Source organism: Cupressus sempervirens, chromosome 3 (genome assembly GCF_028749045.1).
Source record: "Cupressus sempervirens isolate cs-2001-9-10 chromosome 3, ASM2874904v1, whole genome shotgun sequence".
Taxonomy (NCBI): Eukaryota; Viridiplantae; Streptophyta; class Pinopsida; order Cupressales; family Cupressaceae; genus Cupressus; species Cupressus sempervirens.
In genome coordinates, this window is record NC_143120.1 from 579,929,054 (window position 1) to 579,955,650 (window position 26,597).

At 35.1% G+C, this 26,597-nt stretch overlaps 1 protein-coding gene across 2 annotated transcripts in view; it reads left to right on the forward strand.

Moving 5' to 3' along the window:
• The first annotated feature begins 15,412 nt into the window (after positions 1–15,412).
• The window catches only part of LOC149567752 (glutathione S-transferase 2-like), a 227,971-nt gene continuing 216,786 nt past the window's right edge, over positions 15,413–26,597 (forward strand). For both annotated transcript variants that reach the window (XM_089821011.1, XM_089821012.1), the window contains exon 1: positions 15,413–15,492. In XM_089821011.1, the coding sequence (XP_089677137.1) occupies positions 15,475–15,492 (18 nt within the window). In that variant the 5' untranslated portion in view covers positions 15,413–15,474. The remainder of the gene's footprint in view (positions 15,493–26,597) is intronic.

Sequence of the window (26,597 nt, forward strand, 5' to 3'; positions counted from 1 at the left end):
TCAAAATGGAGGTAATTAGAAGTAGGTAGCAAATCAAAAAATCAAGAGACCAAGCTCTACCCAAATTACATCAAACTCAAGCACTACTAGAGAAAAATAATCAATGCGACTTAAGAACCAAAAAGTTTTCTTCAACCAAAATAAATATACTAAAATTGGAGATAGTTAGGTAAAGACTGTCCTACAAGGAAATATCTGTAGACCATTTTCAATTTTTTATAATATTCCATGCCCTACAAATGTTTTGGCAATGAATAGTGTTCCATTAGGCATTTTGAAACCTAACCCCCTAGATGCTAGACCATGTCAAAGGGTTGAACCAATTACCTTCTAGCTCCGCCAAACCCCCAACCTACATTCCTCCTCATAGGAAAAGGTAGTTAAACCTATGCAAGTAGGAAGAAATCCAGATTTTTCATCCCTAAGAAATCGACTGTGATGATAGCAAAGACACTATTATTATTAGCAACAAAACTAGTGAGAAAAATGGCAAGAATGCTCCATGCTATGAGTATACGCACTTTGGAATGGGCCAAAAAATCACAAAGCAAAATTGGTAAGGAATTTAGCAGAGATTTGCAACGCCCAGGTAAGTATCATCACTAATTATGATAAGAATTCTTTGTATATTCAATGTCTAAATTTTAGAATTAGGAATGAATTAGTAGGAATATCTAATTTTTTTTATAAAGGATATCTAGTTAATTTCATAGCATGGGTACCAAATTTTAATGAAAAAAGCAATTAGAAACAACTAATAGCTAAATGGATAGAATGTAAAAAATTCCCTCTAGAATTAAATAATTTTCTCATCCTAAAGAGGATAGGGCTATCATCAGGAAATCTAATAGGAGTTGAAGAAAATCTTAAAACTTCAAGTAAGATCAAATTCTTAGTCAACACTGAGTTAGGTTAGGTTACTGTGAAGAAGGTAAGAATTTAGAGAAAGAAAAAATCTCATTTGAAAAGAAAAAATCTCATTTGAAAACTAGATGAGCAGAGAATTACTATTAGAGGAAGAACATAAGGCAAAGGAGGCAGATGCATCAATTAAAATCAAAGAGCAGATATCTTTTGATAATCTAAGAATATCCATTAATCAAGAAGGATTCAAAACTCCTAAGTGTGGAAAACAAAAGCTTAAAAGAGGAAGGAAACCACTAATAGAACTAAGGGAGGATGCAGGACAAGTAAAGGAGCAAACAAAGATGAGTGAAATCCTATGGGTAGGGAAGGGGAAGATCCTTCCCAAGGACCAATGAGAATCACAACCTTGAATGCCTGGGGCCTAAATGTCCCTAGGAAGAAATGCTTACTAAAGAGTAACCTCACTGTATTTGAATCAAAAGTCATACTAATTCTAGAAACCAAATTAAATATAGAAGAAGGGAACAAGTTAGGACCGAAGCTAAGCCTATGGAAAATAGTACTAAAAGAGTCAAATGGGGCTTCAAGAGGATTGGGAATAATCTAGACTCCTCAGAAGATAGATTTAAATACAATATATATTAATACTAATTGGATGGGGTGCATAGTCTCAAGTCTAAGAAACAACCTCCAGATCATACTGATAAATGTTTATGTTCCCACCTAAATAACAGACAAAGTTGTAGTATGGAATGAGATCAACTCCTTCCTAGAGAGTTATTAGAATAAAAACATTAACAATGGAGGATATTTTAATGCAACACTAAAAAGAGGAGAAAAATATGGGGGACTACAGACAACTTCACGAGCGACAGTGGAGTTCAAAGAATGGGCCAAAAAAGCACATTAATAGATATTCCAATCAAAAATGGAATATTCATTTGGAATAACAGGAGGAAAGAATTCAACTACATAGCATAGAGATTGGACATGTTCCTTAAAGGAGATCTAAGAAATATAGATATGGAGATCAAAGCATATATTTTGCCGCTTGTAGGTTCGAATCATTTTCCAGTAAAATTAGACTTAGTCGAACCTACAAAACCTATGAGAAACCCTTTTAAATGTGAAAAATGTGATTCCTAGATAAGAATTTCAAAGAAAATATTAGAAAAAGGTGGTAAGATGGACAAGTCCAAGGGTCAAAAATATTTTGCTTTGTTTTCAAATTAAAAGTGGTTAAAGAAAAAATCCTAAAATGGAACAAATCACAATTCAACAACATATTTAAAGAAAAAAATAATATAGAAGAAGAAATGAACAAGCTAAACCAAGAAGTAATTAAAAGTGGAATGGAAAATGAGAAATATATACAAGAAAAATAATTGCTATCAAAACAAGAAGACATTTTAGCAAAGGAGGATATGTTTAGGAAACAAAAATCAAGGGAGAAATGGTTGGTAGAAGGAGATCGAAATATTAAATACTTTCATACTAGTACTCTACATCATAGAGCAATAAACAAAATCACGAATATTAAAAATAAAAAGGGTAATATGGAAGATAATCTGGTCAAAATCTCAGAGGTATTTGTAGATTATTTTAAGAATATCCTAAATAACTTTGAATCCTCAAATCGAGTAGCTCAAGATGAGATGCTGAAAGTAATCCCAAAAATCATCTCAGAAGAAGATAATAAGTCTCTCAACAAACCTTTATCACTTACATAAATTAAAACAACTCTTTCTAATATAAATGTTGATAAATCACAAGGATCGAATGGATTCCAGACATTCTTTTTAAAAAAATGCTAGTAAAGTATAGGGGAAGATCTATGAAAAGCAATCGAAGCCACAAGAAATGGAGGATCACTATTAATAGAAAAAAATCACACATTCCTAACCCTAATACCTAAAAAAAGTGATGCTAAGGAACTAGGAGACTTTAGATCGATAGCTCTCTGTAATACTATTTATAATATTTTATCTAAAACTTTAGCAAACTATCTAAAAGTTTATCTTCCCAAACTTATCTCGGAAGAGAAAATAGGGTTTGTGCTAGGTAGATCCATTTTAGATGGTATATCAATTATCCAAGAAACTATTCATTCAACATCAAAGAATAAGGAGGCAAGTATGTTGACAAATTAGGTATACAAAAAGCATACGATAAGGTGGATTGGATGTTCTTATGCAAAACTCTAAAAGCATTTGGATTCTCACATCAATGGATCAATATCATCTTTTAATGTATCTCAACTCCAAAAATATCTCTACTAATTAATGAAACACCAGAAAGTTTCTTTAGTATCTCTAGGGGAATATGACGAGGCGACCCTATCTCACCCTTCCTCTTCATTATTATGGTAGAAACCTTTGGGAGAACCATCAAAATAGCTCAAACTGATGAAAATATTAAAGGCATAATGGTCACTGAGAACATCTCAAACATCAACCATCAACCATTTGTAGATGATACGATCCTAATAGGAATAAGCTCTAAAGAAGAGGCATACTTTTTTTTAAATTATAGAAAACTACACTAATGAGACCTGATGCAATTCTTAGGTACATGTCCATATTCCTGAACTAGTGATAACTATATCTTGTATTGTAATCCCAATTATAAGAGCTTCTTACCTTTGTTTGCTTATTTGATGACCATGTGGACTTGGATCTGCATTCGAATGCTTTATGTCCATACTTCTAACAGTTGTAGCAATATCCTTCAAATTTTGGTGCATGCATGGGACAAAAAATTAATGCTGAAAAATCCAAAATCTTCTTCCTCAACACTCCACTAGAAAGGGAAGACTATATCTACAATGAATTAGGGTATAAGAAAGGAACTTTCCCATGTAAGTATTTAGGAATCTATTTGGCAAATGAAGCAAAGAAGAACTAGGGCCGAGAAAAAACACTTGAAAGAATAAACAATCATATAGAAGCATAGAAGGGAAAATTGCAAACCAAAGCTAGTAGAACAACTTAAATCAAAGCAGTTCTTTTAGCAAGACCCACTTATCAATTGTCATGTCTTTAATTACCTAAGAACATCAATAAAAAACTAGAAGCAAAATTGAGGGACTTCTTCTAGAAAGGAACATAAGATAAGAAGAAAGCAACTCTAATTCGATGGGACAAGATCTAGAGGCCAAAAGAAGCAAGGGGATTAGGAACCAAAATACTTGATTGACAAAATGAAGCACTAGGAGCCAAACAAGTCTAGCAGATGTATCAAGAAAGAGATAGCAAATGGGCTAGAATATTGTATAACAAATACCTGAATGCAATTGACTACTCATCTCTCCTGAGAACTAGGAACCCTCCCAAAGGATCAGAGGCTTGTAATTTCATGCAAAAATGTCACCCATTGATCTCTAACTATGTAACATGCGATATAGGAAGAGGTGATGAAGCCTTATTCTGGGAAGACTCTTGGAATGGGCAACCCCCCTAGATAAATTGAATTTATCAATCAACACTAAAACTATACTAACTTCTATATGGGGGAGAAGGTAGCTGATTATATCCAAAATAATCCATCCAATGAAGAAGTAACCTGGAGATGGAAATCCCTAGACAATTTAGGACTTTAACTAGATGGACAAGAGAAACTAGAGGCTATTCTATGAGACTGCCCAATCAATCACTATGATAGGGAAGTTAAACTGATTTGGGCAACCTCCAATGATGGAATATACAAGATAAAGGAATGATACAATCTAATAATCAATTTACAAATATGAGAAACCATAAATATGCCTCTTAATCTTTGTTGGGACCCAACGGGACTACTAAAGGCAAACATATTCCTTTGGGAAACTATACAAAATTGAATCCTAATAGCAAATAGATTTAGGAAAATGGGATTTGAAGGCCCCTCAAGATGTAATCTATGTAAAGAAAACTCCAAAGAAATAGAGCATCTATTTTATCAATGCAATTATGCCAAGGAGTGTTGGGATTGACTTAAAAAGAAACTCAATTGGACCATTCCCCTTCCGAGGGCATTACAAGACCACTTATCTTGTTGGCCCAAAGAATCCAACTACAAAGTGTATAAAAAACTATGGAATATCACCCCTACTATTCTAGTATGAGAAATCTGGAAAGAAAGGAATAGACAAATTTTCAACAATGTAAAACTTAGCGCTTCCTCTCTCTTCAAAAAAATTGAAGCAAGTATAATAGAAGTAATGATTAGTGAGCTAAGAAAGACAACAAAAGAAGAAGGCTCATTCTTAGAATGGGATGCAAAAATTAAAAAAGAATTGGCAACACTTAATCAACCCACCTCTTACATACCAAAAAAAGAATAGTAAAGCTAGAAGCGAATGCAAGTGGGAACCTCCACCCAAAGGATAGTTGAAACTTAATTTTGATGGAGTCTGAAGAGGAAACCTAGGGAAAGCAGGAATCAGTTGTATAATCAAGGCAAATTTTAGAAATTGGATCATGAAAAGTGCTAAACCCCTGGGTATAGAAACTAACAACGTAGCGGAACTAGAAGCTCTCCATGGAGGGTAAAAAGAAAGTCTTAGATTAAAAATCAATAGAATCATAATAGAAGGAGATTCTCAAATTATTTTAAATGCACTTGGAAAATGGAAAACACCTAATTGGGTCTTGAACTCTAAACTTGAGAAAATCCTCAACTGCATGGATAAGTTTGAAGAAGTAAGACTTAATCACATTTATAGGGGATGTAACTCAGAAGCAAACCAACTGGCTAATAAAGGAATAGATGGAGAGAACATATTACAATTTTCTACTAAAATAGTTAATATCAAAACATCTTAATTCAAATCAACTTTTAACACATCCTCCCCCTCCCCCCCCCCCCCCCTTCCCCTTTTGTAGCTCTCATCAGATATAGTGATATCATGATTTCATGGCAAATTAATAACACTTTAAACACTCAACACAAATAGTACTAATAGCATTGAGAATAAAGACAATATCTTGTAATTATATAACATACACCTAGTTTTGCTCATGTCCTATAATAACCATAGATGACGTTATCTCTCGCACCTTTATAGATATATCCTGAGCCCCGAAAAGAGAATTTATTACTTAGCTCAATGTCTTTTTCAAATCACTTTTCTTTTTGACATATTAGGCATTGTCTAGCTTGGGTTTTATGATGGATCCAAATATCTGTCTGTATCATGCTTTAGAGGTTTGTACTATGGCATTTAGAGGAAACGTTAAGCCAGAAAGATGGAATAGGTTACCCAATTTGATAGATGATATGTCCAGGGTAGCCATTAGCTGGGTGCTAGGTGAAGGGGTCTTTAATTATGACTATACTTAGAGAACCAACAATAACATTGTAGAAGCATTTGTTGGGTGCTTGGTGAGGGCTAAAATTGGGAAATGGGAGATCATTCGACTCTGCTACAATTTATTTGACCTAGTATTGTTGGAGGGCATAGAACAAATGGTATTCAACATAGATGAAAAACTAAGGGTCCCCCTGCTAGAATTTTATATGTCTCATCGTCTGGGGAGTTTTGAGTTAGCGGTTGTGCCTAGGCATCCATCCCTGGTCATTCCGGAAAAAAATCAATTTTTCCAAGAATGACCAAAAATGGAGGCCAACATTCACTTCCTTATTTGGTGGAGAGGAATCTTGGAAGACCCTAACAAGGACTGGCTCCTGCATTACCTTCAAAATTTCAATGCATACATCCAACCGGGGGTTGAATTCGAAGACCTCAATGCCTTAGAGTTCTGCCTTCCAAACTTATATAAATCCAACAAGGAAAGGAATGCATATGAGTTCCCTCTAGGCTCTAAGGCCAGAGACTTCAATGAAGTTGTTGAAATCATAATGGTGTCTTAGAAGATGGAAGGGGAAACCTAACTCAGGAGATCTCTTGGAATTTCTTTTTTGGAGGTATCTTGTCTTGGCTTTTGGTTCTGTGCTCCAAGGCTACTAGCTTGGAGATTTTTGTTGTTTTCTTTAGGGTTTTCTCAATGGACGTATGGAACTTATTTAGATCCTTTGGTTTTTTGCTTCTATGGTCTCCCTTCTTAATATTCAGTAGGTTTTATTTTAGGCTTGTTTGCATTTAGGTTAGCACCTGTTTAAAGAGGATATAGCACAATGTCAACATTTGGATTCTGGGCAACTGTAAATTTGGTTTTGTATGTAGATTCTATGGATATTTTAGTTATTAGGTTCTATACTTTTGTAGTCTTCCCCCACTTATAGTGCCATGGTGTTGGTTTTGGTGTCCAAGAGTTCAACCTATATAATCTAGCAATGGTGTAATTTTGATTTTTATAAATTAATATGCATAAATGTTCCAAAGCTATTCATTATGCTTGTCTATTTTATCTGTCTTTTGGAACTAATTTTTAGCAGATCCCCTGTTCATTGAAGCATCCATCCAAAAGTTAGTAACTTCTATAGCCTTGATTATTGATTAATAATAAGGATGCTAAATCTTATAGAAACATTGTAAGAACTAACGCCTTCAGTAGTTTGTAACTAGGCATCATATTTGGAAAATCTTTAAGGTGTAATTCCATTAATCACTAAGTATGGACAACCATTTCCTGCACTTCTGCATTTCTCTTATTGACTATCCTTTTTTAGACTCATTGTCTTCATAGTAAATTAACCTTAGAGTCCACAATCTTATCTAATTTTTATAGAGGAAAATAAACAAATTTATACAGATGACATTAATCGACAAACTAATAAAAAGGTACAATACATGCTTAAAACTGAATAAAGTGATCTTACATGCAACAAATTAAAATAAATTTTAAATTGTAATTAGTGTTGATCAATAGTAGGTACTCCCATTAAGATATCCAAATAAGACTAGAGCTAGATAGATTGATATTTGGTAAACAAAGTGATTACATAATATTAGTACTAACAATTAACGTGGATTATGAAGTGTGGTAAATGCATAATAGAAGAATATGAAATCATCCAAATGAGATACAACCATTTCAAGAAGTTTAAGAAGTTTCTTCCTTATCCTATCCTTGGTAAACTAGAGTGCTCAATCCCTTGTCAACATGGTTATTCATTCCCTCCATACCAGTGATAATATTTTGGTTCTATTCCTCAAATGTATTCAAACATATAAATATTCAATGTATATAATTGACAATATTTGACCTTGGCCAAAGTTTTAGAAACTAGGGTATGCCCCTTTTACAATTGTATTTTGAAAAAGATTTCTGTCCTAGACAAGACTGAAGGTTTTCTTCTCCGTCCTTTGATGATTCATGTTTAAACTTAATTCATTAATATAAATCATTAGGCCTTGGCTACTTATCGATAAAAAAATAAATATTATATATACGTATATACATATATGTATATATATATATATATATATATATATATATATATATATATATATATATATATATATATATATATATATATATATATATATATATATATATATATATATATATGTATATATACATATATGTATATATTTAGTGTCTATATGTACATATATTATGTACACACACACACACACACACACTCACATTGGTGCAAGAGCATCCTAGGTTGCCTTGTTGTCTTGCTCATTTTGTTTACCTAGTAGTTCCTTCATGTGCCTAGCAACTCCTTCATGTGCCTAGCAATTCTTCATGTGCCTAGCAATTCCTTCATGTGCCTAGAAATCCTGTTTTCTTCATGTGCCTAGTAACCCTGTTTTCTTCATGTGCCTAGTAACCCTATTTTCTTAATGTACCGAGTTACTATAGCAATTCCTTCATGTGCCGAGTTACTATAGCACTCCTTCATGTGCCGAGTTACCCAATGTATGCCGAGTGATTCTTCATGTGCCGAGTTACTCAGTATATGCCGAGTGTTTCTCCACATGCCAAGTTACCCATTGTATGCTGAGTGTTTCTTCATGTGCCAAGTTACTTAGTGCATGCCGAGTGTTTCTTCATGTGCTGAGTTAACCAATGTATGCTGAGTGTTAGTATTTGGACGTGATTTTGCGAGCTGACTTGCGAGATTTATTTCATTCACAACATTTATGTTAAGATCTTTTCTTGGGATGAGTCCAGATTGTTGTTGGGTCGGCCTTCCTCTTATGTAATGATTCTAGAATGATTTGTAAGCTGTTTTGGCAAGTATAAATAGAATGTTTAGGCTTAGAATTAGGCAAGTTCTGGAAGAGAAGAAGTTTTGGAAGAAGCTTTTGGGAAGAAGATTGGAGAGCAGAACTAAAAGTGTGAATTTGCAGTTGGATCTTTGAATGTATTTGTAATGGGCCGTAACCCAGAAGGCCTTACAGCTAGGCATGTATGAAGATATTTTGATGAATCAATAAAAATAATTATTTCTTCTCCTCCTTTGGTTGCTGTCCATTTTTGTTTTCTTCCATTGTGTTAACTCTTGTAGGGTGGTTTGGATAGTTGGGTGAGCCCTTAGCCCTAGTTATTCGCCCTCTTGCCTATGTTAATTGGTATCAGAGCTTGAGGTTCATCTTTGTGGAGATTGGATTGTGTAGAACCCTGATTTGTATTTGGTTGTAGGGTGGCAAATCTACATATTTGACCTATAACTTGTAGAGGGTTACAATCTTGCAGGAACTTGATTTGTAAAGATGGTTTGTGGTAGAGGAAATAATGTTGATAATGCTATATTGGATCAGTTGAGACAAATTGCAGCCAGATTAGATGCTGTAGAGACAACCCAGAGGAGAGGAGCACATCTTGATGATGTAAGTGATGATGAAGCAACAACACCAAACCCTAATTAAGAACCTGAAGAAGACCAAGATGAAGCAAGATTGTTGAGAGTATTGTCTATAGCGAATTCAAAACCTGTTGTAGAAGTTGTTCCTTATGATGGAAAATTGGACACCAATGCTATGTTGGATTGGATCTCTAATATGGAGAAGTTCTTTGAGTATGAGAACACTCCTGACAATAGAAAGGTGAAGATTGCAGTCACTAGGCTAAAAGGTCATGCATCTCTATGGTGGGAGCACTTGTAAACTAATAGACAAAGGATAGGAAAGGAGAAGATCAGAACTTGGCCAAAGATGGTGAACAAGGTAAAGAACAAATTCCTTCCTGTTGATTACCAAGTTAGCTTGTTGAGAAAGATGCAAAATTTGAAGCAAAAAGACATGATTGTGAAAGAGTATACTAAGGAATTCTATAGACTGGACATCAAATCTGGACATGTGGATGACGATGTTGAAAAAATTGTAAGGTACATTAATGGATTGAGATCTGGAATACAAGATGAAATAGGTTTTGCGAAGCTGGAAAGTGTAGAAGAAGCATATCAATATGCCTTGAAAGCTGAGGAGATCTTGACAAAGAAGCATGAACAAAGACAGAGAGGCAGAGGTGGTAGATTCCAGAGAGGTAGAGGTAGATATTATGGAGAAAGTGGTAGATCTGACAGTTCTATACAGGATAAAGGCAAATCTGAATGGAAGAATGATAACAAAAGCAAGACTGAATAGAAAAGTGGTAATTCTTACCGAGGAGGCACTAATTCTTACCGAGGAAGAGATAATTCTTATTCTAGAGGTGGATTTCATGGTAATTGTTTTAGATGTGGCAAAGAAGGGCATAGATCCTTCGAATGTAGATCTTTTGAAAGTAGGCAAGGTAATAGAAATGCTATGATTCAAGAAGATGATGAGGGTTCACCAAGTGGACCTGAGGCTAGAGAAAATTTGATGGTAAGAAGAACCTTATGTAATAATGGAGGTGATGAGGAACCTGTTTTAAGGAGAAGTCTTTTCAAGACAAGATGTAAGATGGTTAGAAAATGCTATAAAGTGATCATTGACAGTGGAAGCTCTACAAATCTGGCATCAGAAGAGTTGGTTACAAAGTTGTAGTTGCAGAGGCTAAAACATCCCAAACTTTATCATGTTTCATGGATCAAAGATGAGCATAAGATATTGGTAAGTGAGCAATGCTTTATGAAGTTCAAAATTGGACATTACTTTGATGAAGTTTTGTGTGATATTATGCCCATGGATTGTTGTCATATTTTATTGGGTAGACCTTGGCAATATGATAGATATGTTGTACATGATGGAAGATTGAACCAATATACTCTTTGGGTAAATGGGAAGAAACAAACATTGTTGCCTTTGATCGAAAGTTCAAATGAGGTTAATTGTACTGCTATAAAAATTTGCATGGTTAATGGGAAACAATTTGAAAAGGAAATGAAAAAGAATCAAGTCTGTTTTGCTATAAATTCAAGAAAATCGAATTTTGTCAATGAAGACCGAGTGCAAGAAAATAGTGTTAACCGAGTGCCAGTCAGTGGTGATCGAGTGACAGATGGTAGTATTGACCAAGTGCTAGGAGAAATTACAGAGTTGCTGAATGAATATAAATGCATTATTGTTGAAGATATTCCTGATGGTTTACCTCCTATAAGAAGTATAAGTCATTATATGGATCTGATTCCTGGAGCTAGTTTTTCAAACATAGCACCATATAGATTAACACCTACAGAGAATGAAGTACTTAACAGACAAGTGCATGAGTTGTTGCAGAAAGGTTTGATTAGAGAAAGCTTGAGTCCATGTGCTATACCTGTTGTATTAGCACCTAAAAATAATGGAGAATGGAGAATGTGTCCTGATTCTAGAGCCATTAACAAGATAATAGTGAAATATAGGTTTCCTATGCCAAGGATGGATGACATAATAGATTGTTTGAGTGGAGCAAAGTATTTTACCAAGATTGATTTGAAGAGTGGCTATCATCAAATCAGAATCAGAGAAGGTGATGAATGGAAGATTGCTTTCAAGACAAAAGATGGTTTGTATGAATGGTTGGTTATGCCTTTTGGTTTGACCTATGCACCCAGTACTTTCATGAGGTTGATGAATGAAGTTCGGAAAAGATTCTTGGGTAAATTTGTGATTGTTTATTTGGATGATATTATGATATTCAACAAGACTAAGGAAGAACATCTTGAGCATATTAGACAAGTATTGTAGAGGTTGAAAGAGGAAAAGTAGTTGATTAATCTAAAAAAGTGTTCTTTTATGCAAGAAGAGATTGTGTATTTGAGATTTGTGATTTCAGCTGATGGATTGAGGATGGATCTTGAGAAGGTTAAAGAAATTTTGGAATGGCCTACGCCTGAGAATGTGGGCAAGGTAAGATCATTTCATGGTTTGACTGGTTTTTACAAAAAGTTTATAAAGAATTTCAGTGCTGTTTGTAATGCTATGACTGAAACAATGAGAGGAGATAAAAAGGAATTCAAGTAGACACATTGAGCTAACAAGAGTTTTGAGACTTTGAAACAAAAAGTTGCTGAATTACTTGTATTGGCTTTACCTGATTTCAACAAAGTATTTCAAGTTGAATGTGATGCAAGTGGTAATGCAATAGGAGCTGTATTAAGTCAAGAAGGTAAGCATATTGCTTTAGTGAAAAAATTGAATGATGCTAAAAGGAAATATTCTGTGTATGATCAAGAGTTTTATGTCATTGTTCAAACATTGAAGAAGTGGAGACATTATTTGATGCCTAATAAATTTGTGTTGTATACTGATCATAAAGCTTTACAATGCTTGGGAAGTCAACATAAATTGAATCAAAGACATATGAAGTGGGTTGAGTATTTACAGAGTTTTACATTTGTGATCAAGCACAATAGTGGAGTTACTAACAAAGTTGCTGATGCATTGAGTAGAATACGTTCTTTGTTGACTGAAATGAAGGTTGAAGTTCTTGGTTTTGATGAGATGAAAGAGTTATATGATGCCGATCCTGATTTTTCTGAGGCATGAAGAGAGTGCAAAACACCAAATCTGACAGATCACATAAGTAAGTATGATGAGTATTTCATTCAAGAAGGTATGTTGTTCAAAGGTATTTAGTTGTGTATTCCTAGAAGTCCTATGAGGTTGAATTTGATTAAGGAAAAGCATAGTGGTGGATTAGCTAGACATTTTGGAATTGATAAGACATTAAGTTTGCTAAAAGAGAAATATTATTGGCCACAAATGTATAAGGATGTTCAGAAATTTGTAAAGAGTTGTGGAGTTTGTCAAGTTGCAAAGGGAGTGAGTCAAAATACTGGTTTGTATACACCTATTATTGTTCTTGAGAAACCTTGGACTGACATTAGTATGGATTTTGTTCTTGGATTGCCTAAAATAGTAAAGGGGTATGACTCTATATTTGTTGTAGTGGACAGATTTTCTAAGATGGCTCATTTCATACCATGCAAGAAGACATCAGATGCTGAGCATGTTGCCGAACTTTTTTTTAAAGAGATTGTGAGATTGCATAGATTACCAAGAAGTATTATTTTAGACAGAGATAGTAAGTTTGTTGGTTATTTTTGGAAGACTTTGTGGAAGAAGATGGGTATTGAATTGAAGTTTAGTTCTACATTCCATCCACAAACAGATGGAAAGACAAAGGTTGTGAATAGAAGCTTGGGAGATTTGCTGAGATGTTTAGTTGGGAATAAGCCAAATAATTGAGAGATGGTATTGGCACAAGCTGAATTTGCATATAATAATTCTGTGAATAGGAGTACATGGAAGACACCTTTTGAGATTGTTACTGGAATGCATCTTAGAGGTATATTAGATTTGAGAGATGTTGCTGGTGAAGAAAAAAAAGGCGCTGTAAGAGAAGAATTTGCTGATTTTATGGAGTCTTTGCATAAAGAAGTGAAGTTGAGGTTGGAACAAAGCAATCAGAAGTATAAGGAGAATGCTGATCAGTCTAGAAGACACCATGATTTTCAAGTTGGTGATGAGGTGATGGTTCATCTAAAGAAAGGAAGATTCCCGGTTGGAACATACAATAAGCTAAAGATGAAAAAATTTCGACCTTGTAAGATCCTGAAGAAGTTTGACAGTGGTAATGCTTATGAAGTTGAGTTACCTGATGAAATGGATATATTCAATATTGCTGATTTGTTTAAGTATCATGAGTCAGAGGATGAAGTTGTTATACCAAATGATTATCCTAAGAAACAAATTGAGGAAGTTGAAAAGATATTGGATCAGAGAGTTGGCAAGAGTACAAGAGGAAAAGATTACTATGAATATTTGGTGAAGTGGAAGAACAGACCTATTGAAGATGCTTCATGGATTTCTCAATTTGAGTTGGATTCAGCTCAGGTTGGGACATCTCAATGATTCAGAAGAATCATTTCTTTCAACCTCGGTTGTCTGATGTAGGAGCATCTTGGGTTGCCTTGTTATCCTGCTCATTTTGTTCACCTAGTAGTTCCTTCATGTGCCTAGTAGTCTTTTATGTGCCTAGCAATTCCTTCATGTGCCTAACAATCCTATTTTCTTCATGTGCCTAGTAACCTTGTTTTTTTCATGTGCCTAGTAACCCTATTTTCTTCATGTGCCGAGTAACTGTAGCAATTCCTTCATGTGCCGAGTTACTGTAGCATTTTTTCATGTGTTGAGTTACTTAGTGTATGCCGAGTGATTCTTCATGTGTTGAGTTACTCAATGTATGCCGAGTGTTTCTTCATGTGCCGAGTTACCTAATGTATGTCGAGTTACTCAGTGCATGCCGAGTGTTTCTTCATGTGCCGAGTTAACCAGTGTATATCGAGTGTCAGTATTTAGACGTGATTTTGCGAGCTGACTTGAGAGATTTATTTCATTCGCGACATTTATGTTAAGATCTTTTCTTGGGATGAGTCCAGACCATTGTTGGGTCGGCCTTCCTCTTATGTAATGATTCTAGTATGATCTGTAAGCCGTTTTGGCAAGTATAAATAGAATGTTCAGGCTTAGAATTAGGCAAGTTCTGGAAGAGAAGTTGTTTTGGGAGAAGCTTTTGGGAAGAAGATTGGAGAGTAGAACTGAAAGTGCGAATTTGTAGTTAGATCTTTGAATGTGAATGTATTTGTAATGGGCCGTAACCCAGAAGGCCTTACAGTTGGGCATGTATGAAGATATTTTAATGAATCAATAAAAATAATTATTTCTTCTCCTACTTTGGTTGCTATCCACTTGTGTTTGCTTCCGTTGTGTTAACTCTTGTAGGGTGGTTTGAATAGTTGGGTGAGCCCTTGACCCTAATTATTCGCCCTCTTGCCTGCATCATATATATATATATATATATATATATATATATATATATATATATATATATATATATATATATATATATTGCTTCTAAGGATAGAGATAGTGCTTCATGGAAATCTGCCCCTATATATATATATATATATATATACATTTAAGAATATTGCTTCTAAGGATAGGGATAGTGCTTCATAGAAATCTGCCCCTATAATTGACCCAATCAAAATGAAATAAAACAATTTTATTAATTTAAAAAATAAAAAATTGTATATACATACATTAGAAAAATTAAAAATACAACAATCAAAATAAAAATACTAAGTTGAAATAAAAATGATATTACAATAGCATTTTGTAATACAATAACAATAACAATAACAATAATACGAAATATGACTCGCTGTTCATATAAAACGATTATCATCGTACACCGAAAAGACGAGATTGCAGTATAACGTCAACATAAATATTTAATCTCTTAGCCGTGAAAACGGAATTGCCTTTACTCTTGGCTTGGCTTGGCTTTCATCAAAATATCGTCCATGGCTTCTACTGTTGAGGTGCGTATGCAGACTGTGATAGAATTTATATTGAATTTTGTGAGCTATCTTAATGCTTGGATGGTAATCGGCTTTTAGAAGGTTTGGGTGATTAATGTTGTATTGTTATTTTCCTAATTACGTGCGGGAATTTAAAGGTTAAATAATTAGCCTCTTTCGTTTCCAGCCAAGAAGCTTGCTCACTTTTCATACATCTCGCAAGCTGCTATTTTTATGCACAGGATATAAGCCTGGGTTATTGCGGTGTTAAGTGCCCCACCTTACCGCTAGATCACACCCTGTTGGAATTATGTAACCCCTATTTACTCTTCAGCTGCTGCAGAATTGCGTGCTGTTGGCTATGAATTTGTTTCACTTTTCCAAACATCAAATTGACAATTATCGTTTGGGAATTACCGAGATGTTGGCTTTTCAGGAGAGACAGCGTCAGTGAGGATAAATGAGTAAAATGTTAAAACCTGTTGATATTTTAGCTTGCTATTTTTAAATGAATGATACACATCACTGTAATGAAGTTAAATTGCAACAGACAAAGCTCGAGCTAATGACTGACTATTCCTGACATGCAGATTCTTGCTTGATCATGTGAAACTAATGTAGTGTAGTTTGTGGTAACTGATTAGGCAAGTACTGTACATAAAACATTTTTGGGCTACTATTCGCCAATGGCTAATATTTGCCAATTGGCTATTGTTTATATTCGCCCAATTTATGGTTGACATGTTGTAACTAATTTTAATCCTAAAGCGGCAAAAATACTTGTATAAAAGGGCTTAGGGTTAGGGATTGTTTCATAAGGAGTGATGAAAAAATTGGTTCTTGTGGTGGTATTGAGCTGTAAGGGATTATAGATTGTAATCTGTTTGTAATCACTAGATCGTAATAATATTGTACTTGCTGTTTGGTGGATGTAGCTGGGGGATTGGGTGAATCACATTAAATCGTGGTGTCTTGTGTTCTTTTCTATTTGATTTATTATTTTTTGATATTGTTTATATTTGTATGTAATTGTTATTTCTGTCTGTTGTTAAATCCTAGCAAGTGGTATCAGAGCCAGGTTGTTTTTTCAGTTATCCTTTGCAGAAAAGTCTCACAGTTGAGTGGGAGCGATGGTAGACAAGGGTTAACAAGTTTAATGGGCATAACTTTCAGTTATGGAAGATGCAAATAGAGGACTATCTTTATCAGAAGGATTCATGGAAGCCGTTGGAAGGAAAAACTAAGAATCAGGGATCTATGACAAATGACGATTGGGATCTTTTAGACAGAGAGGCACTTGGAAGCATTTGATTATGTCTGGCACCATCAGTGACATTTAATATTACAAAAGCGAAGACGTCGGAAGAGTTGATGAAAACCATAGCGAAATTGTATGAAAAACCCTCCGCTTCAAATAAGGTATTTCTCATGAAGCGTTTATTTAATATGAAAATGACAGAAGGTGGATCTATTGCAGATCATTTAAATGAGTTTAATACTGTTACTAGTCAGTTATCTTTTATGGGTATTAATTTTGATGAAGAAATTAGGGCTCTCCTGATTTTGTGTTCTTTGCCTGAAAGCTGGGATGATTTGGTAATGGCTGTGAGTAATTCTGTTTCTAGATCTAATACCCTAAAATATGATGATGTGGTTGGTGTTATTTTGAGTGACGAAACTCGTAGGAAATCCTCAGGTGGATCTACATCAAGAAGTGGTTTGAACGCACAAAGCAGAGGTAGAATGACTGAAAGAGGAAATAATTCTAGAAATTGTGGGAAATCAAGAGGAAAGTCAAAGGGGAAGCGGTCTCAATTCAGAGTACTGAGAGATTGCTGGTACTATGGTAAAACAGGGCATGAGAAGAAAGATTGCTAGACTCGAAAGAACAATAAAGAAGATAATCCAGAAGGGAACAAGGAGGCAAATGTGGTAAGTAACAAATCCGAAGAGGATGCTTGTCATTAGAAAGTGTTAATGATTCATGAGTTTTAGATTCTGGTGCTTCATTTCATGCTACACCTCATAGAGGTAATTTCATTGGCCTTGTTTATTTGGGGGATAATGAACCGTGTCAGATTGTTGGAAAGGGAAAAGTTAAGATTAAGTTATAGAATGAGAATCATTGGCTACTACATGAGGTAAGACATGTTTCGATGCTAAGTAGAAATCTAATTTCAGCAGGACAACTTGGTGATGAGGGTTGTGTGGTTACTTTTAATGATAAAAATTGGAAGGTTTCAAAAGGTTCTTTTGTAGTAGCAAAATGTGTGAAAATAGGCATCTTATATCTTTGTATAGGTCATATCGTTCTTTCTACTTTAATTATTTCAGAGAAAAAAGAATGATTAGGAACAATTGCTGCAGTTGAGCAGGGAGAACAAATAACTGTTGTAGATTCTGATACAACGCTGTGGCACAATAAACTTGGGCACACGAGTGAGAAAGGTATGAAAGTACTTCATTCAAAAAAAGTTTTACCAGGTCTGAAATGTGTTAATATGGATTTATGTGAAAGTTGTGTATGGAAAACAAAAGGGAGTGAGTTTTGTGAAGACTGAGAAGAAAAATAAAAGGGAGAAATTAGAGTTTGTACATACAGATGTATGGGGACCGACTCAGGTATCTTCCCTTGGTGGCTCTCATTATTACGTTATATTTATTGATGATGCAACTAGAAAAGTATGAGTTTATTTCTTTAGACAAAAATCTGATGTATTTCAAACTTTTAAGAAACGGAAATGCTTGGTTGAAAATGAGACTGGTAAGAAATTAAAATGTCTCAGATCTGATAATGGTGATGAGTATTGCAGTCATGGATTTGAAGATTATTGCTCCATTAATGGTACTCGTAGATAGAAAACTGTTCCAAGGACTCCACAGGAAAATGGAGTGTTTGAACGCATGAACAAGATTATCATGGAGCATTCAAGGAGCATGAGGTGGCATGCTGGGTTGCCCTTACACATGTGGCGGAGGCTGTCAATACTGCTATATATTTGATTAATAAAGGTCCCTCCACTCCTTTGGGTTGTGGTATTCCAGAGTAAGCATGGATTGGTAAGAAGGCGAGTTATTCTTTTCTCAAAATCTTCAGTTGTGAAGCATTTTCTCATATAGATTTTGAAAATAGAACCAAGTTGGAAGCTAAGTCAAAGAAATGTGTATTTGTTGGATATGGCATTAATGAATTTGGTTATAGGCTTTGAGATTTTGAAAATCCTAAAATTGTAAAAAGCAGGGATGTCATATTCAATAAAAAAGTGTTGTACAAAGATTTGTTGCAGCAACATGAGAAGAAAGAAGATGATTATGTAGTGCTGGATGATACTCCAAAAGATGATGTTCCAGCAATTCCTCATGATGTGTAACAACCGCAACAACAAATACCACACACATTAGTGAATATTAGACGGTCAACAAGGCTAATTTGACCTCTAGAATTTTTTTTCCCTCTTTGTATTCTATTTTACTAACCGATGCTGGTGAATCTGAATGTTATGATGAAGTTGTGCAGGTGGATACTAAGATTTAGTGGGAGTCTGTAATGAAATAAGAAATGGACTCTTTGTTGAAAAATAAGATGTGAGATTTATGCAAGTTGCCTGCAGGTAAAAGGGCTTTACAGAATAAGTGGGTTTACAAGGTAAAAGAAGAGGATGGAGGTAAGCAAAAATTTAAAGCCAGGTTAGTGGTAAAAGGATTTGCACAGACAAAATGCATTGATTTTGATGAGATATTCTCTCTTGTTGTTAAAATAACTTCTATTCGCATTATTTTAAGTATTGTGGCTATTGAAGATTTGCATTTGGAGTAGCTTGATGTTAAAAAAACCTTCCTTCATGGTGATTTGGATGAAGAGATATATATGGCATAGCCACACTGATTTGAGGTCAAAGGTAAGGAGAACTTAGTGTGCAGATTGAAGAAAAGTTTATATGGCTTGAAGCAAGCACCTTGGCAATGGTATCTGAAATTTGACAGGTTTATGCATGAGCATGGATACAATAGGTGTCATTGAAATCATTGTGTTTATTTTAGGAGGTTGGATGATGACAGCTACATTATTTTATGCTTATATGTTGATGATATGCTTGTAGTTGGGTCTAACATGGATCATATTAAGGGGCTGAAATGCCAGTTAGCACATTCATTTTCTATGAAGGATTTGGGGGTTGCAAAACAAATTCTTGGTATGAAGATTTGTAGAGATAGGAAGAACATGAAATTGATGCTATCTCAGGCTGATTATGTTGAGTTGTTGCAACGTTTCTCTATGGAGAATGGTACAGCTATTAACAAACCTTTACCCAATCATTTGAAGTTGACTAAGAAGATATGTCCAAAGATACGAGGATAAGATGTCCAAGGTACCCTATGCTTCAGCTATAGGAGGCGTGATGTATGCTATGGCATGTACAAGACCAGATATTGCACATGGAGTAGGAGTCATTAGCACTTATGTGACTCATCTAGGAATTGAGTATTGAAATGCAGTTAAATGGATTCTCAGATATTTGAGAGGTACATCCAGTAAGTGTTTACACTTTGGGGGCTCTACTATTGATTTATAGGGCTATGTTGACTCAGATTTGGCAGGGGATATTGATACCAGACAGGGTACTACAGGTTATTTATTAACTGTTGGTGGGGCAGCAGTGAGCTTGGTTTCTAGGTTATAGAGGGTAAATGCTTTATCCACTACAGATGCAAAGTATGTTGCTGCTATAGAGGTAGCCAAGGAGATGATATGGCTTCAATTCTTCTTGGTAGAATTGGGACACCCTCAAAGGGATAATTATTTGCTTACAGATAATCAAAGTGCCATTCATCTTGCAAAGAATTCAGCTTTGCATTCAAAGACAAAACACATTCAGTTGCGGTTCCATTTCATTCGATCAGTTTTGGATGATGGACAGTTAAAGTTGGATAAGATACATACAGATGACAATTCAAAATATATGTTTGCAAAGGTAGTGACAAGGGAGAAGTTGAATTCCTCTTTAGCTTCGATTGGTCATCGAGACTGAACAAGAATAAAAGAATAGCAAAGCCCAGGGTGGTTTGATCCAGTGGGAGCCCCATGTGGTAGCGGTATTGCTACAGGATCAGTCTCCAAGTGGGAGATTTTTGTCTAGTGTGGAGTCTGATTAGTCCCCAAGTGGGAGATTGTTAGTTTGTGGTGACTGATTAGGGAAGTACTGTACATACTATTCGCCAATGGCTAATATTCGCCAATTGGCTATTGTTTATATTTGCCAATTTATGGCCGACATGTTGTAACTAATTTTAACTCTAAAGCGGCAAAAATACTTGTATAAAAGGGCTTAGGGTTAGGAATTGTTTTATAAGGAGTGATGCAAAAATTGGTTCTTGTGGTGGTATTGAGCTGTAAGGGATTACGGATTGTAATTAGTTTGTAATTACTGGATTGTAATAATATTGGACTTGCTGTTTGGTGGACGTAGCCCAGGGATTGGGTGAACCATGTTAAATCTTGGTGTCTTGTGTTCTTTTTTGTGTGATCTATATTTTTCTGATATTGTTTATATTTGCATGTAATTGTTATTTCTGTTCAAGAGGCTATACGTATGTAAGTTTCTTGAAATTGCATGATATTGTTTTTATTCAAGAGGCTATGCGTATGTAAGTTTCTTGAAACTGTTAATTTATATAGAACAATTGTTGCTATAAAATTGAATCTCAACATAGGGTATGAGTTAGGTAGTTCAAGCATTTTTTTTGGGTTTGTTTTTCTTTGCAAATCTAGCATGGTATTAGGGTAACAATATTTTAGGGTGGGTTAATTTTCTGTTAGGGTTTGTTTATGTTCCGTGTTGGGAGCGCATGTGGTAAATGGTAGAGTCATTTTGAGATTATTGTTACATCTAAAAGCATCAAATCAGTTAGAATTAGCCCTTTTTTATCTGAATGTGATGACCAGAAGCTTGTAAAGGAGTCCACAAGGGTTTACATTGGTTTTTGTTAAGCATCTATTGGTGTAGATCTCTTGGTTAAATATAGACTTTGCTATTGCCTCTGGAAGGGTTCAATTTATTAAGATCAATAGTAGACATCCCAGCTTGGAGCACCAAATCTTTTTCCTATTGGCACATCATATATAGCATTGCACAACATTCAAAGAATGTAGCAAATCTTTTTTGGATATAAAAGACAATGCCTTCACACCTTATGGTCATCCAGATGATAGAGTAGGCAAGGTGAGATTATACGATGCTTCAATCACACTACTAACTATAGTGTATGCAAACAAAATGAAATATTGGCAAGTCAACCATAGCATGCAGGTGGCACAACCAACCTCAGTGAACTTTCCTTCAATAAACAACATGCATTCATGCAAGCCATCGGAAGAATGTCTCAGCCAGTTCAAACCAAAATGGTTGATAATATCAGCTTGTCTAATTCCAAATCGAGCTAATGAAATACATTGGATCTATTTGTGAACCAACCAAGACCTATCAACATGGTATGCATATGAACTGGTGGTTAACCATTCAATTTCTTAAGATAAAATACATGCAAATATCTACCTTTGGTGGCACTACCATCCGTGGTTTACAAAAGAAGCATGGAAGGAATTTGGCATAAATGGTTGGTATACTGCTAAAATATTCAGATTACAAGATCAGATTGCTACAGTAAAATAAGTTGGAATATGAGACTCAAAATAAGCATGAAATATCATACCTAGAGTTTGTATTCATCATCCCAGCTGAAGTATACTTTGAACGTTGATGCAAGGGACTGATATAGTACTGATACAACTCTGTACTTATGTCATACTGTGCAAATTAGAACTAGTACATATTGAGAATATTTTTAATCTTCTCTAGATGCTAAAACAACAACCCAGAATGAGAGCAAACAAGCCTAACCACTGAACAACAACTAAATTTGTATCCCAACACACCACAATCTTACTATCAAATTCTCTGAAAACTCAAGTAACTAAGAATGAGCAAAAAATCTTTGTTGAAACTTATAAAAAATCTTCATCTTCAGCATGAACTGGAACAACCTTCGCTTCAGCACAAATGTCATTCTAGGTGAAATAACCAAATCTAACTAGGATGGTTTCCAACTTTACATCCTCAAAATTAGTATTCCAAAAGAGACTCCATGCTCAAGAAATATGAAGAATACAATTTCTTGCTTGGAGAGACTAGAAAATGAAAGTAATTTAGTAACCTTTCTTCTCAAGACCTAACCTTCTTTTATATCCTTTTTTTTTTGGAAAATGCATTTTTGCTTTTTTCATCGAAACACTTTTTTTTTTCCTTTTTTGTTGCTTTTTTTTGAAAAAATATATTTCCTTAATAAAATAATATGCAGCGTCCTTATGATTCATTTTCATCACCTCGAGCCTAGAGACACTTTATCTTTATGATTCATTTTCATCACCTCGAACCTAGAGACACCCTTCTAAGAATAATTAGATGTAAATTGTCAATTAAAATATTGAAAATTAGCTTTTGCCAAGTTAATTATTTCAATATTTCCCTTTTTGAATGCCAATTAGCTTACAAGAAAACTTTGGAAAATAAGCTAATGGCGAAACAATTGCATATGTGCAAGTAGGAGACATTATAGTCTGCCCTTTGCAAAATTAGGATGCTATAGAATTGGTTCTCCTTCCCATGTAGCATCCTCAACTAGAAGATTTCTTCATTTCACCAAATACTCTTAGTATGCTTCTATTCTTCAAATTTTGTTACTCTATCTCTGATTCAAGAAGCAAGATCAGTTTCCCTTCTTCATCCAAGGGAGAGAACTCAACAGAATCAACCATATTGTGATCAAGTGCCTTTTAGGGTGAGAATCATGAAATACATTATGCAACTTACTTCCTTCTTGTAGTCCAACTTTTAAACCACTTTTCCAACTCTCCTTATGATCTTAAATGGACCATAAATTTGAAGAGTAGGCTGTCTATGACAACCTCAAAAGTGCACTTAACTCTGTGCTAATTAGCATACAACTTTTGCTAATTATGTGCACGCTGGAGGTTATCTTGTAGAGTTTTCAACATATCTTGGCTCTGCTACAATACATTTCTAGTTCTTGGTACTCTTTTAGTCACAAAATAAGAGATCAATAAGGCTAGGAGCTCCCTATCCGTAGATGCCATGAAAGGTGATGTTTTAATTGACATATAATAAGAACTAGAAGTATTATAACATTGTTCTCTAATATGAAGCCATTTTGTCTAAGCCTTTTGCTGCCTTAAAATATAATTTCTCAAGTAACCTTCCACCCACTTGTTTGCAATTTTAGTTTTTCCATTAGTTTGTGGGTGATAATTAGTGGCGTGAGTGAGCTCAGTCCCAGTCAATTTGAACCACTCTTTCGAAGACAAGCTTTTAAGGACCTGCAATCCCTATCACTCACAATGTTCTTTGGCAAGCTATGCAACTTGAATACATCTTTGACAAATAAGTAAGCAACCTGGAAGCTTTTTAATTTGAAGAAATAGCAAATAAGTGTGCGAATTTTCTTGATTTGTCAATAACAATATATGTAATCTTTGTCTTGTACCTTGGGCAATTCAGTGATGAAATCCTTAAAAACACTTTACCATTTATGATTGGGAATAGGCAAGAGTCACAGTTGGCTAGTAGGGAAAGTTTTTTTTGGTTTTTTTCTTTTGTTTTCTTGACATACTTTACATTCTCTAATATGCTTAAGTAAATCATCCTTAAGCCCATCCATAAAAAACTCTCTTGAATCTGCCCACATGTCTTGAAATATCTGTGATGTATATGACTTGAAATATCTTTGGTGACTAGCCAAGGGAGCATCATGAAAAGTTCTCAAAACCTTCTTTTTTATCTCAGATTTGGGTCACCAAAAATGTTTTTCCTTTGTATAAAATTAACTCATTTACTATTACATACTTATCATCTTGCACAGTTCCCTCCTGTAACATTCCTTTTTTTAATGCTAGGTATTATTCCACTATTCCAACTAATAATGTTAAGCAGATATTATTTTAAGCAAGTCAGATAAATATAAATTCTGATCTGTTCAATTGGACAAGGTTTGATACTATTACGATGCTCAATGTATTTGACTGAAAAATGCAATGAATGTATACCAATAATGTCGACTACTGGCAATTGCAGTATCTGATTTACAATTGTATAAATATGATTAATATTGTGTCTGATGTGACACTGAAAATATGCAATGTCTGATATAAACTTACAACAGCAATCTGGTTGTTGTGTCTGATATGCAACTTTATAGCTGCATCAATAATGCTGGCTATATCTGGTGTAACAATGATTATATGCACTGAAAATGCTGTTTACTGAATATGGAGATAGCGCCAGCTGTGTCTGGTAGAAAAACCAATCTATGCACTGGAGGTTCCGCCTCTGAATAATTCTTTATGTTCTTGTTCCAAGGATGCCGTGAGGCAATATGCTCTTAACAGAGCAATCCATATAGGATAAGAAATAATATTTAAAATTCTCTGATGAAATGTTTTCTTGAACTGATGGTCTTCAATCTTTATATGTTCCTCTTGTTATTGAATGGAATCTTTTAGACATCTCCAGTCCCTTGCTGATGTAATCTCAGGGTATTTTGTTCTCCTTAGTCCTAACCTTGTCTAGGACTTTCCTAGGCTTACACCAAGGCTCATAGGGTTCACCTTGGTACCCTATCCTCTAGAGGATTGCTCTCCTATCCTCCCACCCTTCACTACCAAGTTACACCATTGAATCATGCACTCAAACTCTCCGATTGCATTCTCCTTGCTTCTTTGCCAATCTTGAATTCTGATCAAACTGGGCATTCAGGCTATCCTTGACAAGTGAGGGACTTCTCCATGAAGTTCACACACCATTCCAACCTCCTGGACCTGAGTTCAAATGGGTTTCTAAGCTTTCTTATTCGAACTGCCAAAGTTACTCAGTTAGGCCTAATAGGATTAGCCCTCCTAGTTGAGTTTTAGGTCTTCAATTCAAATGTTTCCCAAACAAGACCCCAAACAAACTTTTGATATGGATACCCTTTTGGAAAAGCTAAAAGATTTTTCAGTTGTTAGGTCTCCACCTTGTCCGTACACAGGAAAGCAATTTTCATGCCTAAAAACAAGGGTTTTAGGATGAAACAAAAGCATGAACTAGGTCCAACTCAAAAGGACTTTAAAACCAATGATGAAAGCTTCCTCACTTCACCAGCTCTACTTCATACATCCCTCTTTCACCTCCACATACTGGATTGAACTATTCAATACATTCAATCCCCCATTTGCTTCTTGCAAAGACTGATTTTGCCTAGCCGGGTACACAGTCTTGCCTAGGGCATCTGTTTTAAAATACTTGCACTGCTTTCCAGGGCCCCAAAAACTACATACAATATGTACATAGGCTCCTCTCTCATTTCCCAAAAGGCCATGAAGAACTCACGGTGGGAACTTATGGGGGAGCCATTTTAACAAAACCAGTCAGACTAGGGACTATAAAATGTGCCTCCCTAAATGATTTTCAAAACCTAATATAAAGATCCCAAATCAACTAGCTATCTGAATGAAAAAGGACAATATGAACTTGCTCTACAACAATCTAGAGCTAAACTATCAACTTCAATTCATCAATGCATACATGCCTCCAATACATAGTCAAATTGAAAATTGCACAGTAGGAACGTTGCTTTCAGCACAAAATGGATTCAAAAGTGCCAACCAACCTTGGAACATGTCTTTCCCAAGGTTTTATAGGTCTTCTACGGGCATGCGGGTAGTTAGCATAACTATCATGGTCCTATCTTGCGACACTTAGTCCTTAGGACAAAGTTGTCATGCAACTTTCAAAAGTTGTCATGGCAACTTTTTGTTACATAGAGCATTTCTCACCAAATGGACTTGGAATCTTCCAAGCAAGGTGGAAATGGTCCAACTAGGCCATTGAAGCATGAATTAGCCTTTTCCGCACCCTTTTACATATTTTTCCTCATTTTTGCTCTCCCAGGCCAAGTTGACAACTTGTACAATTTGTTGACAACTTTGACAATTTTTGGCATTTCTCACCTAAGTGATGACCAATGACCTTTTCGTTATACATCCATATGTAAAAACATCCTAAGGATCATAATCA